Source organism: Typha latifolia, chromosome 4 (genome assembly GCF_019914945.1).
Source record: "Typha latifolia isolate L0001 chromosome 4, TyphaL0001v2, whole genome shotgun sequence".
NCBI classification, from domain to species: domain Eukaryota; kingdom Viridiplantae; phylum Streptophyta; class Magnoliopsida; order Poales; family Typhaceae; genus Typha; species Typha latifolia.
This window is the reverse complement of record NC_133089.1, coordinates 15,431,082-15,448,856: the sequence shown is the minus strand read 5'-3', so window position 1 is coordinate 15,448,856 and position 17,775 is coordinate 15,431,082. Positions and strand designations below refer to the sequence as shown.

At 36.0% G+C, this 17,775-nt stretch overlaps 2 protein-coding genes across 2 annotated transcripts; both read left to right on the top strand.

Moving 5' to 3' along the window:
• Nucleotides 1-728: 728 nt before the first annotated feature.
• LOC140786589 (uncharacterized) lies at nucleotides 729-5,184 on the top strand. The gene is made up of 3 exons (XM_073135132.1): nucleotides 729-1,041; nucleotides 1,949-2,186; nucleotides 4,638-5,184. Exons 1-3 carry the CDS (start codon nucleotides 754-756, stop codon nucleotides 4,763-4,765), a joined length of 654 nt encoding a protein of 217 aa, XP_072991233.1. The 5' UTR covers nucleotides 729-753; the 3' UTR covers nucleotides 4,766-5,184.
• Nucleotides 5,185-11,148: 5,964 nt separating this feature from the next.
• On the top strand, nucleotides 11,149-13,825 carry LOC140786702 (type IV inositol polyphosphate 5-phosphatase 9-like). Its single transcript, XM_073135319.1, has 8 exons — nucleotides 11,149-11,405; nucleotides 11,501-11,670; nucleotides 11,761-11,868; nucleotides 11,966-12,284; nucleotides 12,436-12,620; nucleotides 13,152-13,260; nucleotides 13,361-13,500; nucleotides 13,594-13,825. Exons 1-8 carry the CDS (start codon nucleotides 11,379-11,381, stop codon nucleotides 13,736-13,738), a joined length of 1,203 nt encoding a protein of 400 aa, XP_072991420.1. The 5' UTR covers nucleotides 11,149-11,378; the 3' UTR covers nucleotides 13,739-13,825.
• The last annotated feature ends 3,950 nt before the right edge of the window (nucleotides 13,826-17,775 follow it).

Sequence of the window (17,775 nt, the reverse complement as noted above, 5' to 3'; positions counted from 1 at the left end):
TGCAAAAATTTATGAATCTTTGACCGAGACTGACTGCAAAATTTCTCTCTCTCTCTCTCTCTCTCTCTCATAGTATAGTCAAACGCCCATAAAATTAGGTCCGGCCCAGTTTAATAGGCTTAGATTGGCCGGGGCTTTTGCCGCGCGGATGTGCGTTGGATCCGCGTTGGCTTATCGGATTCAGATCCGAAATAGTAACCATTACGGGAAATATATATCACTTAAATCTTTTTATAGTTTCAATTTAATATGCATCTGGATAATGAGCATTAATTTTAATATATAGAATATTAAAATGCTCCTTTTTTTTAATTTTACAACAGCTAGTTAGTTTTCTTTTTTCTTTTTTCTTTGATTTGTTTATATTTCTTTCCTTTCAAATAGTTATTGATATTTTTTGTTAATACTGTCCTGGATGAAATATTTTACATAATTTAGAGGGTCAATGTGAATATAAAGTTTAAGGGTTAACAGAAATTATTTTACCACACTTGAAATCAAAGGGATTTTGAAATTTGGCCTGGATAAATATATATTTTCTCCTAATTAATAAGGAAAGATATATAACAATTTACGGTATAATAGCTGATTGAATAGAAATCAGCATTAGTGTTCATCCACTAGGATACGACGTGGCGGTTACCCTATCGGTCGGATACGTGGAAGCTAATCGGCCGCCACGTGTCACCGCATCCGACTTATTAATACCACTACACTTGTTCCTTCTCGGAAGTGGAGCTCCAGTAGAACGAGATGGCGGAGTCGCAGTCCGTGATGAAGGGATCCAACGGTGACGTCTCGGACGACCTCGGCCGTCCGATCGAGATCTCCGCCGATGCCGACACCCTCCCCGCCGTCCTCCGCGACTACGTCGCCGGCGTCCTCTCCTCCGGCGTCGATTCGCCGCCTCTGATCCAACGCATCCGGTCCTCCGCCTCGAAGAGTGCGCCGCGTCTTCGAGTAGCTTCGAGGAACTCCGCTCGCGATCTCCTTCTCTGGACTCGCCGGGGAAGTCCACTTCGCGCCCTTCTTGTCATCTCGGTGAGATTCGATAACGTCCTTGTCAAGAATTTTGTCATCTTAAGATAAAACTTTTAACCCTTCTTTTGATAGGTTTGTATCGGCTCTAGTTGATATAAAGTTGGACTTAGTTTCTTATTTGTTAGTATCGTAGATGAGTGTTGTCTGTAGATAAATAAAAAGTTGAAATGCTTAGTCGTCTTCTTTTATTTCTCGATAATGCGTTATACAAGTAATAATTCAATTTGCTTTTTGTTTTTTTTTTTCTTAGCAGATAATCTTGATTAGTTGGTCAGTATCTAATTAGATACTTGGGAAGTTTGATTAATACATAGTGAGATAACGCAGTTCTAGATAGAAATAATCTGTGCCCTTGCTTAAATAGTTATTTTTCAAGCAAATATTGAGTTGCAATTGTAAAGAGAACACATAGTACTGTTATGGTATGCATAATGAGCAGAAGTTGGAGTGAAAGAGCAAAAATTCATAGTGTCATTTTATAATTAATGAAATACCTGATTTAGATATATGGACTGACGAGAACATTATATGTCTATCTGGCTAGCTTGAGGCGGATTAGTGCTGTAAATATGAAATTCATAGGGACATTGTATCATTAATGAAATAGTTAGAGTTGATTTCCTCTTGAGACCTTATTTCTTGCCATTTTCAATACTCAAAAGTATAAGAGTGGTGCCATGTTTTATGAGGACTTTTTCTTTAGATCTTCTAATCCTCACTGTTTTATTGTTCCTTGTGCAGTAGACAGTCGATTGCCCTAATTACCTTGTAGTCAGATAATTGCTAGTTGCTACATTTGGTAAAAGTTTGAAGCGCATTTTTTCTTTAACATTCCATTGGAAGATGTCACCAGCAATTTTGATCGCTATTCAAATGTACAGATGTTCTGAACTTTCTTACTTGACAGGTCGGATCAATCACACTTCTGGCTTTGACTGGATTGCTGTTTTTCATGTTCATCCTTTTCGTGGCAACAGTGAATGCTATCATCATTTCCTTAATAATGTCTTTGGCAGCTGCTGGAGGATTTCTGGCTCTTTTCTTCACTTCTTTAGCAGCGATATACATTGGAGCACTATCAGTTGCAGCCTTCATTATTTCCACCACAACTATCTCAATAATCATTGCTGTCATGATAGCTACTGGTACACCATCCTTCTTTTTCTTTAGAAAAAAGGTCCTTGTTTTGAGATAATCAAAGTATGCAGCATGAAGTTCCTTTCGTATTAAAACCTTGTTCTATTGAGTGCCAATTGATAATATTCATGCATGCTTTAAATGTGATAATTTATCTCCTAATCCCTGGTCACCACTACTACGGTGTCAATGGTGTAATGATTTTTCCCTCCTAAAGTGGCTAATTCAACTTTTTCTTGGTTGTTTTTTTGTTTAAGCGGAACTGACTGCCTTGAGTTACCCTTCATGGATGTGAGTAACTGAGTATATGGCTGGGAATATACTCCTACTGGGGTTCCATAAAATCTGAGTTTTTATGATCCTTGGTCCAAATATATGTCAATCACATTTTTACTTCTATATTCTCTCAAATTTTCTGTTCATGTTCCAATCCTCTAATTACAATTCTCCAGTTTGTTATTACCATGTGGAGTAATGCACTTCTTTTGGCCTTTATAAGGATTTGTAGGGTTAGCTTTTAGACGCAATTCTGGACACTGACATCCAAGGTTTTTGTTAAGCCCTTGAGCCCTTGAGGAGGAAGTTTGTACTATTTGTTCTCAACCACAAATGATGGCCCTTATAAGTTATAATAAATCATTTTTTAATGCACATATCAAGATCATAGAAGAAGGCTTCCAATGATCTCTTTTTGAATATAGGCACCAGCTGAAGTAATAAAGGTCCAATTTCTTTAGCACAGTTAATCTATCTTCATTTATTCTCTTTTGGATTGACTAGTATAATCATACGTTGGCATTGGCATGTCTGGAGATATTATGCAATTTGCGAACCTAGAATGTTATGTTCTTGTTAAACCATATTTGAAGACCGTATATTTAAAGTGGTAAATCATCCCATTCCTTGATTAGATTGAAATTTCTACAAAAATAGGGCATCTTTAAGAAAGTAACTTTCTTAGTAATTATTGCTTTTGAGGATTGAAGCATGGAACCTAGTTTCGGCTGAAATTGATCAGGATCGGCTAGATTAGCCGATACAAGTGCGGAAGGGAAAGAGAGGGGAAGAAAGAGATAGAGAGAGAGAGAGAGGGAGGACGAAAGAAGGAGAGGTGGGTTGCAGCAGTAAGAGGGAGAGGGAAGAAGAGAAGGGAGAGAAAAAAATGGAGGAAAAAAAGGAGAGAGATGGGTTGTGGCAGTAAGAGGGAGAGGGAAGAGAAGGAAAAAAGAGGAGGAAGAGAGATAGGGTTTTGTTTTTTAAATTAATACATTTTTAAAAATTTTATGCTTCACATGTGAGTGATTTTATTTTCTTTCTTTTTTATCATTTTTTCTAAATTTTTAGAAAATTTTCTGTATTTTTAAATGATATTTAAAATTTTATTTAATTAAAAAATAGTCAAATCCGATACGAGCGGCCCATACAACTGATACGGCCGATGTATATCATTTCCTTGGATGCCCAATCCCATTATCGAGTTTCGAAACATTTAATTGAAGTCAATGATTCCTTGAAAATTGGTATTTATGGATGTCGCTAGGTCGGCATGTGGCAAGGGTTGCCACAGCACCAACAAGAAAGCCTTGTAACACTTTTCGGTTGAGGATTCCTTCATAAAGCCCTTCCATGCCCACCCAGGCCTCTTCAACTGCCTAGGTGCTTAATGCAAAGACTATATGTTCTCAAGTGAAAAGGCAATGCAGTTGAAGTGCATCATGAAATTATTTGATCCACATGAAGCGGATTCACACTTAATTGGAAGATCTACTACTATCAGTTATTACTTATTTAAGTTAGATCCATTTTTAGGTGGATCTCTAAAATGGATTGGCGATTAATTATCCTCTCTCTCTCTCTCTCTCTCTCTCTCTCTCTCTCTCTCTCTCTCTCTCCCCTCTCTGTATATATATATATATAATGTTTAAAATGTATTGCTGCGCTGTTTGGTTTTATGTTATTTTCTATAGAAGATAATTGCAGGAAGTGTTTTGATATGCTTTGCACCCTATTAGGCATGGTCTCAGTAGGTTGCGGCCTGACCATGCACCATGCTCTCAGTAGTGTTAGTAGTAGGGGATGTGACAGATATGATATCAAATGCAAGAGCACTTCTGTCGGAGAAATGTAAACAAGTATCATGTTCAGAAGCTCGTGCCAAAATCTCATTGCTCAGATTATTTTTCACAAGGCACACCTTTTAATTATGAAAAGTAATTCTACTCATCCATGGGGTACAAAATATAGCCCTAGTTTCTTCATTCTTACCCTTGGCCCATGCATAGGGTGTTGTGCCAATGATGACCCAGTAAGATGCATGCCAATTTTAAAGCAATCCTTTTTTAGAGTACTATAATTTATGGTTTGAGAACTCTACATGGCTTCCCTGAGTTTCTTTATGTGTTAATGGTTTTTAAACATTTACCAACTGGAAGTCTCACAAAACTCAACATTTGCTGCAGGGTGGATTGGGTTCTTTTGGATCATCTTTTTCGCTGCCCAGAAAAGCTTGGACGTTACTAAGCAATCAATCAATATGACAAGTTCAGCAATTTCAGCATATTCTGCTGCTCGGCAAATCACCACGTGATGTGAACTCAAAGCCTAGTGACTAAAGCCAACTTGAATGCCTTGCAGATTTCCTACGGTCATTCTGCATGGAAGCAATCCTATATAAGTTGACTTTTGCTCATATCGACTGTACAAATAGTTGTCGATCTGGCACTCTGTTGAGCCGGTCTCTTTGGTTGGTTCTGGGAGTGTGTTTCTTGTTTCTTGTAATGGATATGGGGGTGTGTAAGATGGGGGATTATAAAAATTAGTTGTGCTAAAACTGGAAGGTTCGAACAATTTCACCAGCTACATACCCGTGTAAAGTTCTGAAATAGATTATGCTTGGCTATGCATGAGATGTATTACTACAGATATCAGTTTGATAAACACTGCATTGTCGCAGTGGTTATTGGTGTCTTCAGTTGCAGCACTGAATATAAAATTTTACTAAGAAAAGTAACACTGCATGGACTTGCAAATCAGATGATATTAAGTTATTAACCTTATCCTCAAGAATTTCTCTGTTGATCTTGGCCGTATGAATTGCAATCCATTAACTTTCGCTTGTGTATAAACTTTGTCTTGTTCTGCTGCTTATGTGTATATTGAAGGTAGTAGAATTGATATCACTTGCTATTACTGTTCAGCCATTTCATTCAGATATTGTTGCAATGATACGATTCTTTTCCAAAGTTGACAGTCTCTTATCCATGGCTTGCAGTGGTATTTCTTTGATGAAAATGTTGTATCTGAATGTAGCAGTGCAAGTTAAAGCGAAATCAACCATGAGAAGTCGGATCAGACGTTCTTGGTAGTAGCATATGTCTGATTGAAGAATTAATCTGGTTTCTTGTCAACAACCATGGTGGATCTATGTGATATAAAAAATGTGCATCTCTTTCGATTGCAGTTCAAATTCAGGTAGAATTGTTCTCTTTTACCTTTATTCTTTGTGTTTATTTTCTAAGGTGTAAAGATTTGCTTCTCGTTGTGTTAGTACTTTGTCGTCCGTCTCCGGATATATGCATAGACAAATTTTGCATTGATGCTTACTAAGTATCATCACAGATTACTGACATATGCATAGTATGAAGCATTATTTGAGTGTATTTAATGATTTATTACACTATTGTGGTAGGTCTATCTTTGAATGCCAACTTGATCCAGTAGTCAATATGATTAAGTCATTAAACAAGTTGTAATTTGACTAGCTATGATTTATTGGATTTACATTAGATCCACTCTGATATGGAAACCTAACATATCTGAATGGTTTTGAAACGCCAGTGATTAGGGATGATGAGATCCCTAATGTGGCTCTTAATGCAACAAATGTTAGTAATGTTTGAACTTTAGAAAGTTAAATGGTGCATGCCCTAACTACAGGCAAAAATTCATTCTGACTTACAGCATAGTATGAGTACTTGTATTATCTATTTTGATGTATACTGCTGGCAAGGAATGTCATTTATCAATGTTATTAATAAATCCACCAGTAACTCCAGAAGATTAAGCTGATAAAGAACAGTTTATTCACCATTATAATTCACCAATTACTTTTACAGCTTAAGCTGATGGGAGGATGAGTTTATCTTCATGCATATGGTTGTCAGTGGATCCATCAGAGTTGGAACTTATAATGAGATTTACATCCTCTTACTTGCAGCAGAATCTGAACCAAGTTACTATCCCTTTTTTAGTCCATGGGATAGCTGTGAGTGTTGACTGAGATGGCATTACTAAATAATGAAAATGGCAATTGCATGATGAGCTGAAAAAGCGAGTTCACAGTAATGAGATTCATAGAAAAATTAATGTTAGTTCTAAAACTATTGGAAATATTTTATAACCATATCTAGATATACATTCTTAATTGGATATGATGAGCAAACTTAGAAAGTAGACATCTGCATTATTAGTCGTGATGTTATCTTTGAGTTTTAAAACCATCAAGTGACCTATTATCTTTTGTCAAGAGTATAGGTTATAGCAACCTACAGTCTTGCCTATCATGAGGCTATATAAAATTGATTAGTCAACTTCATGCATACAAGTTGAAACTTTTTGACGGCATAATAAGACTAATCATCAGATAACTTTGAGTTCATAAGCAATTATTAGTTATTACCTCAACTTCATGCATACAAGTTGAAACTTTTTGACGGCATAATAAGACTAATCATCAGATAACTTTGAGTTCATAAGCAATTATTAGTTATTACCTCGACTCCTGTCTGAATCCTGAAGCAGCAAAATTAGCAACTTAGTTTTTGGGTCTTGCACTTCACATTGGTTAGGATCCAGTAGAAGCTTAATTCACTAGATTTTTCAGACTTGATTTCATTTGTCTTTTGAAATCTTGCGAATCATGATTTATAAAGATTTATATGACATTTTATTCTTCTCTTTTTCTAGAAGTTAAAGGTACAAAAAAGTAAGTTGCAACACGCTTGCTTACAAATTTCCACCAAAATTCTTATCCTTATCATGAACTCTTGTTGCATCTAGTTAATTAATTTGCTTTTGGATGACAATTCTACTTTTAAGACAACTTTTTTTTTTGACAGATTATGATCTGGTGCAGATTCACTGCAGGTTTCCCTATATTATACTGATATTATTGTCACCTACCTACAATTAGCAACCTAACTATGCTTGGCTCTTTCTCTAATTTATCCCACTAGACTAAACAACTCCAGTAAGACTAACAACACTTGCATTAGATTAGTTATAGTAGGCAAATATCTCACAAATAATACTTGTATATATTGTGGGCCTCATATATCTTCTTGCCTTACACTTGTGGCTGCCATTCCACCATGTAAGCAGATTAGCACAAGGTGAGAGTCAGGTAGACTATGCTTATCTACCATTAAATTATAGGCTTAAGATAACACCTACTCTTGCACCCTTCTGAGACACACGAGCATCATATGCCATATCAACTTCCACCCATGAGGATCCACATTTTTATTTTAATAAAATGGGAATTTAATGTTGTTCCAATTAAACCAATACTGCACAGATTTAAACTCAGGAACACTCCTACAACATAAGCCTCTTTTATTATCTGAACATTACCGGTTAACTCAGGAGGATCCACCTTGCCATGGGTCAATCAAGATATATGATTCTTGGACACAAATCTTAAAGCATAGGATATAAACAATGTATTACATTTCTTATTGGGCTCAATGAGTTTTTGCTTTCTGCTATTTTTAAAGCTCTAATATTTCTGTGTGTCCCCTATTTGTTCTTTAGATCTTTAGCCAAGGAAATTTGCCAGATTTTTCACATATCCTTTTGGTGCACCATCAAGGCATGCTTTTAATTTTTACTGTCCATAAGCACAAAAATTTTGCTGACCTCTGATTAATATATATGCAGGGATTTGTAGCTTACTGCCGTCCTTTAAAAATAATTTGGTCTTTGTTATAGCTAATTGGATTTTTCAAGGAATGACAAAATCCACTCCGGTCACCCAGATACATCTTGTAGAGTAGGTAAACAATGCAAAATATCTTTGTCATCATTCTTAAATGATGCATAAGCCTAGCTTGTAGGCTCTTATTGATTAATCATCAACATGGTAGTCCACAAAATTAATTTAATTATCGAGGCCCCATATTATTTTAGATTCTTTATGCAGAGGATCTTTCTTATGAATCTTATCTTATTAATATTAATGCAGCCCACTGTCAACGGACTTGTAACATGCTTATGTCTTCACACTTGTATGACTTCCATGCTCGCAATAACCGTGACTTGGAAGGAAGCTCATCAAATTGTCTTCTGGACTAATTTCTTTTTATAATTGAAACACAGCCGCAAGCTTTTATGTCCTAATCTTGCTTGCTTTTACCTTCAAACAGAAACAGAAGGAAACTCTTGGTCCAACTTTAAACACTGTTATGTTTCAAACACCATGACTCTTCGAAGGTTGTCCAATAACTCTGGCCACCTGTGGAAGATAGTAACTCTCAGTTTGCACATTGTAAATTGACAGATGGTGTAGCAATAGGTTGACTTATTCTTCATAAATAAGCAGATAATGTTGACATCAATGGATCATACTGTGCACGGTGCACCTATACTATGCTGTTTGTTGGGTTTGTCTACCAATATTATGACTTACGATACTTGTTGGGTTTGTGATAATAATGTATTGTTGATTTTGTGATGTCAAATCACATAATCAAACCATATACTCATTTGAGTTAGTTCAATAAACTCATTAGTGAGTTATGTTAGTTTGGAATCACTTGGATCATGTGGTTTGAATTAAGTGGGAGACTATGTATAATAGGCGGCGCGTTCTACACAAAAGGGAGTTGGTGGGCAAGAGAGAATTACTCTCTTAGCTCTATCTTTTTGGTGTAGAGAATAGTGGGATTTGGAGGTTTGCTTTTTAAGTCTTATTGCTTTTTTAAAGTCTCCAAGCTTGATTGGGTACAGTGACTTGGACACTCCGAAAATGAATTTGAATAAGGAATAGTCAAGCAAGAAGGATTTCTATTGAAATATTGTACTCATAACAGTAGGGAGATAAGATTCATCAGCTTATATTTCATATTCTTGATAGCAAATTTGTTTTTCTTCATGCTCCTGGATATAAGTGAACCACATCTTGTGTTATGCTATGTTTATCGCTCTTTCTTAGATTTTTCATATTTTTACACATCTTGGGTGTCAGTGTTGCTAGAATCATTTTTTTTGTATTAAAAATATTTTGGTTCCTGGGGCATATGGAAAGAGGGCACTCCTCTCTTTCCTAAGACAATGCTAAGGAAGCTTTAAGACTGCCTTCTGAGGAGAGCTATTCTTAATTCAGCACTCAAAAGAAGGGATAATCTCTGACACAGCTTAGCACAAATATTTAGATGTCTCTGAAAGACTTTTGACTTCTCATGTGAGAATTGATGGATAGAAGTTTCTGAGGTTAAAAATGATTGTGGTGCTACATCTCTCTTATTTTCTGTGGAGGGGATTGAAAGTTCAATAGAGTGGTGAAATCTGACACGACAATGATAAGACAGTGGCAGCACTTATTCTCATGAAACTCATGGTAGTATACTGATGGGGTTCTAAAGAGCAGTAGTTAGGATGTGTAATCTTCTTCTAACAGTGGATTGTAGCATGATGAATAATTGTTTTTTCAAATGATTAAATAAATTATTGGAGAAGGGAATCTATTAAGTTTCTCCAATTTGTGTGATTCTGAGTGATATATAGGAACAAGGAGAATGATCAATATCCAACACCTAGTAGGACAGAAGTTTCTGTCTGAACTCTGAACTGATTTCTATTTATTATGTCCTCTTACATTATTGTCAATAATTATACAAATGGGCTCATTTGGAAACATAAAATTTAGTGAGGCATGATTGCTATAATCATAACTAAATTAATACTGTTGTGATGATTTGATAGATTCTTTCTACTCGATCCACTACCATTGGCCGACCAAATGCTGCAGAAGGAACAGTTTCAGAGCCCATATCTAAAGCAGACAGACAAAAGTACATATGACCATGAGGGGTCTGAAGGCAACCATTACCTCCCTCACTCTGAATCCTATTCCTCCTCTTAGTTAATGGTTTTCCACGTGGCGCGTTCTTATGGATTCTCGCCGAACTCCCCCTTGAAGATGACACTTGTTCAAAATTCTTTTTCTTGGCTTCTATAGACATACTTCTGATGATCATTTTTGTCAAAGGATGTCTGCCTTTGAAATGGCTGCCTCATTTGACCATTATCGAGTCACAATCATGTTTTTTCCACGGTTAAAATGAATGAGACGGGATATTCTTATGATCCTTATGTCCAATTAATCCTATCAACTCGTATAAGCTAAATTAAGAACTTGTGGTCCAAATAATTCTGTGATATTATGTGGTGAGCATCACCTTAACCGAGAATCTAGCATCATGCAATTACCCAGGTTTACTTCCTTTGAGATGGATTGCCAGGTAAATCCAAAAGCATTTGGTAGGTACTAAGAAGCACTCAGCCTGCTGCTAGATATTCTTGTAAAGGTTGTGAAAGGTTTAGACAATTTGAATGTGCATGAGCTACTACAAGAATGACAAATATAAGAATAGTTATATAACTAGATATTAATTAGTAAAGTTTGAAGCAAGTTGCACAAGTTTGTCTTGGCCTTTCTGCCACTATTCATATTAAAGACAACCGCCCTAATATAACCATTAGACATTCACCACGCAAGATGGGGGAAAAACCCAATCAGGAACATTCTGGAGGAGACGACCTTTGCCCCAATTCTTCTCATCCCCTTCACCATCTCACTAATATTTATGCCACGCAATGCAATGAAGTTAATTGTTTTCCACCCTATTTAGATGTTTGACTTGCATCACCTTCTACGTCATAAATACTACCCTCTCTCCTCCCACCCAACTTGCATAACTCTTTTATCTTTTAGTGCTCAAAATTAAGCCTTCTTCTTCTTCTTCTTTTGAGCTCCTAATACTTGACCTCTCTCTCTCTCTCTCTCTCTCTCTCTCTCTCTCTCTCTCTCTCTCTCTTTTTTTCTCTCTTTATCTACCCATGCCCACTCTATCCGCCAATTTATTTTCCTTCCATTCTACAACAAAACGACCCACTCTTGGCCTCCATACTCTTCCATCACTATGCCAGAGAACCAAAAGTTTGGAGAAGTAAGCAAGCAGTACTTCTCTCCATGCATACATATATATATGTATCAGCTAAGATTTAAGATAACAAGAGTTGACATCTTCTTGTATTGTTTTAGATCATATGGCCAAGATTGGTGGCCAACAAGCTCCTCCGCCGACCGCTTGGTAGTAATCGCTTTGTCGCAGACTTTCCAACAGTTGAGAAGTTGCTTGGTGTTGAATGCTTGGTGGAACCAACCTTGCCCAGCAGGCCTTTAGATGCTCAAAAGGATACGCTTAAGTACAAGTGAGCTTTATATCTTTCATTGAGTTATCCATGTATACATTCCATTGAGACAGACCTTAACATGAGCATTTGATTGTTTTGATTCTCAAGGGTGTTTGTTAGTACATGGAATGTTGGAGGTGTGACGCCGACCGATGATTTAAATTTGGAGGATTGGTTGGATATCAAGAATAATTCTTATGACATCTACGTTCTTGGGTATCATTTTATTATCAAACTCATTCTTGATCCTTGTTTTGAGAGAGATATATATATATATATATACATATATAGTCATGCGCTGCGCTTGTTGCAGGTTTCAAGAGATTGTACCACTTAGTGCCAAGAATGTTCTGGGGCCTGAGAAGAGTTGGATATCCATGAAATGGAACTCGCACATTAGAGAAACACTAAACAAGTCCCTATCCAACAACAAGAGGAGAGAAGAATCCAAGTTAGAGAAGGATGGCAGTTCAAGGGAGAAAAGATCAACTCAAGACTTCAGATGCATCATAAGCAAGCAGATGGTTGGAATTTTTGCATCAGTTTGGGTGAGGAGCGATCTCTGGCCATACATTCATCATCCAAGTGTTTCATGCATAGGTTGCGGCGTAATGGGATGCTTAGGAAACAAGGTATGTAAAATTTTCATTAAAAAAATGAAAAAAAAAAACTAAAACTACAAACTATAAACTTGTTATATATCAATTTAAATCTAGAAAATAAAAGATGTTATGAAGATTTAAAAACCTTTATGAAGCTTAAACTCTTCTTCTTTCGGCGTAGGGCGCGGTATCGGTTAGATTTTGCTTGCATGAGACCAGCTTTTGCTTTGTTTGTTGTCACTTGGCTTCTGGAGGTAAAGAAAGGGATGTTTTGCTTAGGAATTCGGATGTCATGGATATATTCTCAAGGACCAGCTTTCCCTGCGTCACCTCCATGGATTTGCCGCAGAAGATTCTTGATCATGAGTGAGTCAGTCGTTTCATCTCAAGTATAACTCGCAAAATGCTTACATGTTTCTTTATCGTTTCAAATTTTCTATTTTTTTGTTTGTGTGTTTAAACTCCAAGTTTGATCTTTAGGAAGATATAATTAAGGAGCTAAATGAGTTGCATTCAATGGAATTTTCCATGTAACACCCTACGTTTTAGTGACTTTGTGGTTTAAACTCCGCCTTCTGATCTAATTCTTTGGTAGTTGAAACAGACAACCGTATGCAGGCTTAAATTACAGTCAAGTTAGGTTGGAAACATTTGTGGTATAAATATTTTGTTGAAGAAGACATTGCCATGTCATGACAAAAAGCCAGTAACAACTATAGCAGCACCAAAGATAATCTCCAATTGCTAGTAGCAAGAGACCATTTAAGAACAAGATCATTTTTCCTAACTAAATAATTTTGAACTAGGATATGTTTAACATCTCCATCAACACTTGCTCATACTTGAAAACTTATCAGAGTAATCTATGATCTCATTTGTGTTTCTTATTACAAGCAGTCGCATAATTCTACTCGGCGATCTGAATTATCGGATCTCGTTACCGGAGCCTAAGACGCGATTACTAGTAGATCAAAGGAAATGGAACATCTTATTGGAGCAAGATCAGGTATCATGAGGAGTAGGATTCAAGAATTGGTAGCATATAATTGCAATTTTTATCAGTGGACTAAACCTGAACATGGTATATGGCTTTGGTGAAATTTTAGCTAAGATGTGAATTATCCAAGGGTGGCATTTTTGAAGGTTGGCATGAGGGTTTGATCACATTCTCCCCCACCTACAAGTACTATCCAAATTCAGATGAGTATTATGGTACAAATTGTAGCAAAAGGCGGCCGCCGGCGTGGTGCGTTGACATAATTAAATTTTGTTCCAAATTTTCACAAGTCAAAGCCTAATTAATTTTGTTGCTCATCAGCATTGTGTGATTGCTTCTTAGGTGTGATCGGATCCTTTGGTTTGGCGAGGGCTTGAAGCAGACCAGATACGATAAATGTGACTCAAGATTATCCGATCATCGACCGGTTCAGGCAGTTTTCGCCGTCGAAGTCGAAGTCTTAGGAAAATTAAGCTTCTTCTTGTGACAAAATTATTAAATGACACTGTGTATTATTTTCCTTTGCCAAGACTATTGTTCAAATATAAAAGATCTTGGTTACAGAGCTCACAAATTCATCAAGCAAAATGGCTAAAACTGCTTGCTTCACAAATATATATATATATATATTTTTTTTTCTCTCGCTTGAACAGCTAAGATACCATAAGGAACTTACCTAGATAGTGCCAAAAATACAAAAGTCAAAAGAAAATTAATTTGATGCTTCTCCACAAGGACTAATAACCGAATTTTGATGTCTTGTTTTGTTGGTCCAATTTTTGAGAATATTTGACCAAACTAGACCACCTTACAAATTTATTACCTATTTAATTTCTATTTATTTATAAGAATCTGGATCTAATATATATATATATATAAACCTCTCTAGCTTATCTGATTAACAAATACATATAAATTAAGTAATAACGTATGTATCTCTAATAAGAATAAAGCGGCATTTTATGTCTCTGATAAAATACTGAATTTTTCTGTTGAAATTATGAGGCGGCAACTAAAAAATGTCCAAAATATACTTCATTTGTTATTATGTTTAAAGAATAAAACTTTATTAACTAAAATGTTTTAAAATAGATCTCATTTAGTATTACGTTCAAAGAACGAAACTTTCTTAGATGCCCGGTTTGGTAAACTTGGATTAAATTGTCAACGCATCTCCTCTATGATTCAAAGATACTTTACAAAATACAAATGCAAGTTGAACTTAGTGGACTTACTAATAACTCTATTATGTCAAACTATACACTGAATCTATGGACATGCAGCTAAGATATTATTTAACTCTCTAGGTTATAGGAAGTTCGTACAAATTGGACTGTACAGAATCAGCACGAGAATTGGACAACACTTGGATTCGATTTCAAGAACAAGTGGCATAGATTTGTCAAATGTCCACAGCGTCTCCAGCTATTCCGACACGTGGAATCCATTTGAACAATTTAAGTGATTTGACATAACCTCTCTTTTTTTTTTTCTCTAATGAAATGTTGTTCGACATAACGTTGAGAGCTAATTTCGTCCACAGATTCTTCTCTCAAAATATTTGAATTTACGACTATTTCTTAATCAATGTGTCTAATTCAAAGTGAAAGCTAAATTCGAGACTTGTGACTTGCAATGAGTCAATGAGGCGACCGTTTTGTTTATAAACTGACTCAATTATGAAAATTTAAGAACTGCCAAGAAATTTCTATATAAACTAATGCTCACTTCAGCAATTTCTAACGGTAAATTGCTGAATCAAAATATTTTCATGTCCTTAGACTTCCACAATATTTTTTAAATATTTTTTACATTTTTTTATGAGTTGCCGACCACCCAACCGATCAATAACTTATATTTAGAAATCGTCGTCCTCATCAGCAATTTTACTGCTGTTGTAAAACATCTAGTTTTGTATTTAAGTTGTAAAATATGTATGTCAGAGAGTCCGCCAAAATGTATTTATGTTTTAGAAGGGCTATTTAGTCAAAACCTCAAAAATATTTGTCCCACATTCCTGCCACCTGTGCCATAGTGATTGAGCATAACAAACCCAGCGACTCTGTAGCATAATTCTATACATTAAAAAAAAAAATCGAAAATTTAACTCTTCTAATCTCATAGGAAAACAAAATTATAATATAAAAGTTTCATAGCTCAAACTAATCTCAATGGAGGTTCCTTTCTTGGACCACTATTTAGCTTGTGATCCACTGATCCTTGTTTCTTAAGATAAAAGGACCATGGCCTTGATGTCATGGACTGGAGCATGGCCATGATTCCATGTCTCCAACTGTATATCACTATGGAACGCCAGTGGTTAGACCAACCAAATAATATTCTTCACATGTAGTGGGCAAAACATCTCTATCTCTTTCAACAAAGTCGTAGAGAATTTATAAACAAACACTTACTCATTCGTACCGTCCAACAAATCACAGGGAAGAGATCATGAACAATTGACAATAATAAAGTGGATGAAGAAAACCAATGGCCAATGCAAAACAGAAGGCAGCAAACCCATCAAGATTTGTGCAATGCAACTTGGTGCATGGCAGAGGTTGGAATCACAAATAACATCTCTGGCAAGAAAGGGAAAGCTATAGTATATTCTTGAATTCCTCAAACCCTGCATTAGCATTGGCAAAAGTCATTACAATGCCCAATTAATTAAATTTGACTAAGTATAAGTGAGAAAACGAAATTAGATTTTATATTTATATTGACAGAGAGACTTAAATGCTTGTCAAACAAATCAGCATTTGCCACACATAAGAAAAAGAATAAATTAGAATTTACAACCTCCTGATCTAATAACTTCTTAGTTATTAGATCACTTTTCTAAAAGCTTAGGCGGATAAGAGACAACAGACTTAAAATATTTATGTTCCAACAATTGGCTTCATAACCATCTTTTCTTTGCTTCTCCTCTGCCCTCCTCAACTGGTCAACACTGCCAACCAATCACGTCACTTGAAGCAAGAGAAGATCATGCTGGTGGACCCTGGGCATAAATTTGTGGCCATCTTCCAGAGTAGATAGCCCCCGCCAACACACGAACCAAACATGGAGAAAAGAAGAGCTATCAAATGAATCGACTTTGTTCATGAAAAAGAAAGACCAATAGTAGTCCATACCTCTTAGATCATTTAAATGTGAAGTGGAGAAAAGGATACACCATCTCTTATGCCCTCCTTTATTGTGGGGGACCCCTTAACTTTCGATACTTTATTAAACTTTGGAGTTGCTGTCTTCCAACGCTCCACATGGACTATGAGATTCTGATCATGAATAGCCTCTCTATCTTTGGAATATATATATATATATATAGACATGCTTGTCTTACTGCTAAATATCCATTTGTCCTCATGCCAGAGCCACTACATATTATATTAGCACTGTACCAACTCAAGTTAAAAAATGAAAGGTTGGACTTGTCGACGACTCAAAGATTAAAAAACATACATTTACATAAATAATAAAAAATAAATCAAAATCACATTACCTCTTTAATGTTCTTCGCTGATTATATTCTCGTTTATTCTTGTTAACAGTGAGCTAAAGACCATGTTCTTCTAATCTTTAAAATATAAGAATTTAGACTAATAAATGCATCAATCTCTAGCACAAACCATTGGGACTCAATTTAGACTAACAGCTTAAATCTTTTGGTTTGGATCTAATACTGATAGATTTCCATTTAGGCCCATGTGAGACTGTTCTTTACATATTAACCTAAAAAATGTTACGCTCTTTCTGCAATCAAGTACTCTATCCTTACAACTACAGCTATGAGCTATCTGTAGCCAAATTTCAGCTTCCAGGATATAAATTAAGCGGATAGCCAGATCTATATGTTTCCTAATTATTCATATGTGACATACTTGTGGTGGTCAAATAAATGGTTACACAAATGCACGTCTTCTTTCCTCCACTTTAAAAAAAAAAGACCTCAAATAAATAGCAGCAAGCATTGTCAATGAGATCTAGCCCAACCCAGAGTTCTTAAGAACTGTTTTGGCAAATGAGTTGTGCTATTGACCTGACAAGCTGTACCAACATCACCTATCTGGGCCTATATCTTAATACTAAAAGACCTCAAACAGAAGACCTGATAACAGCTACTGATAAGCTGGAGACCATAGATAGTGACACAATAGCTAAAGTATTTTCCAAATTTCTGTGTATTTTCTAACTGTTTGTGAGTTCAGAATAAGATTATAAAGAACAAATTTTACATCAGATAACATTTCTTTGCAAAGCATCTCCTATGATTGCTTGTCTCTAGTCTTCTGAAATCAAAATTAGTTTGCAATCAAAGAAATCAGGACGTATTCAGAGTTGCAAACCAAAGGAACAAAAGTAAGCTTAGCTTAGTAAATGGTGGCAGAGATTTCTTGTTATGATTGATGTTAACCCGTCAGAGAGGTCTGACTGTTGATTAAATTACCAGAAGAATGCCTCTTTCACGTATTATTTCTGGAAAGGAGTGCTAAATTAGTAAGGGAGATCCAAAAGATTACC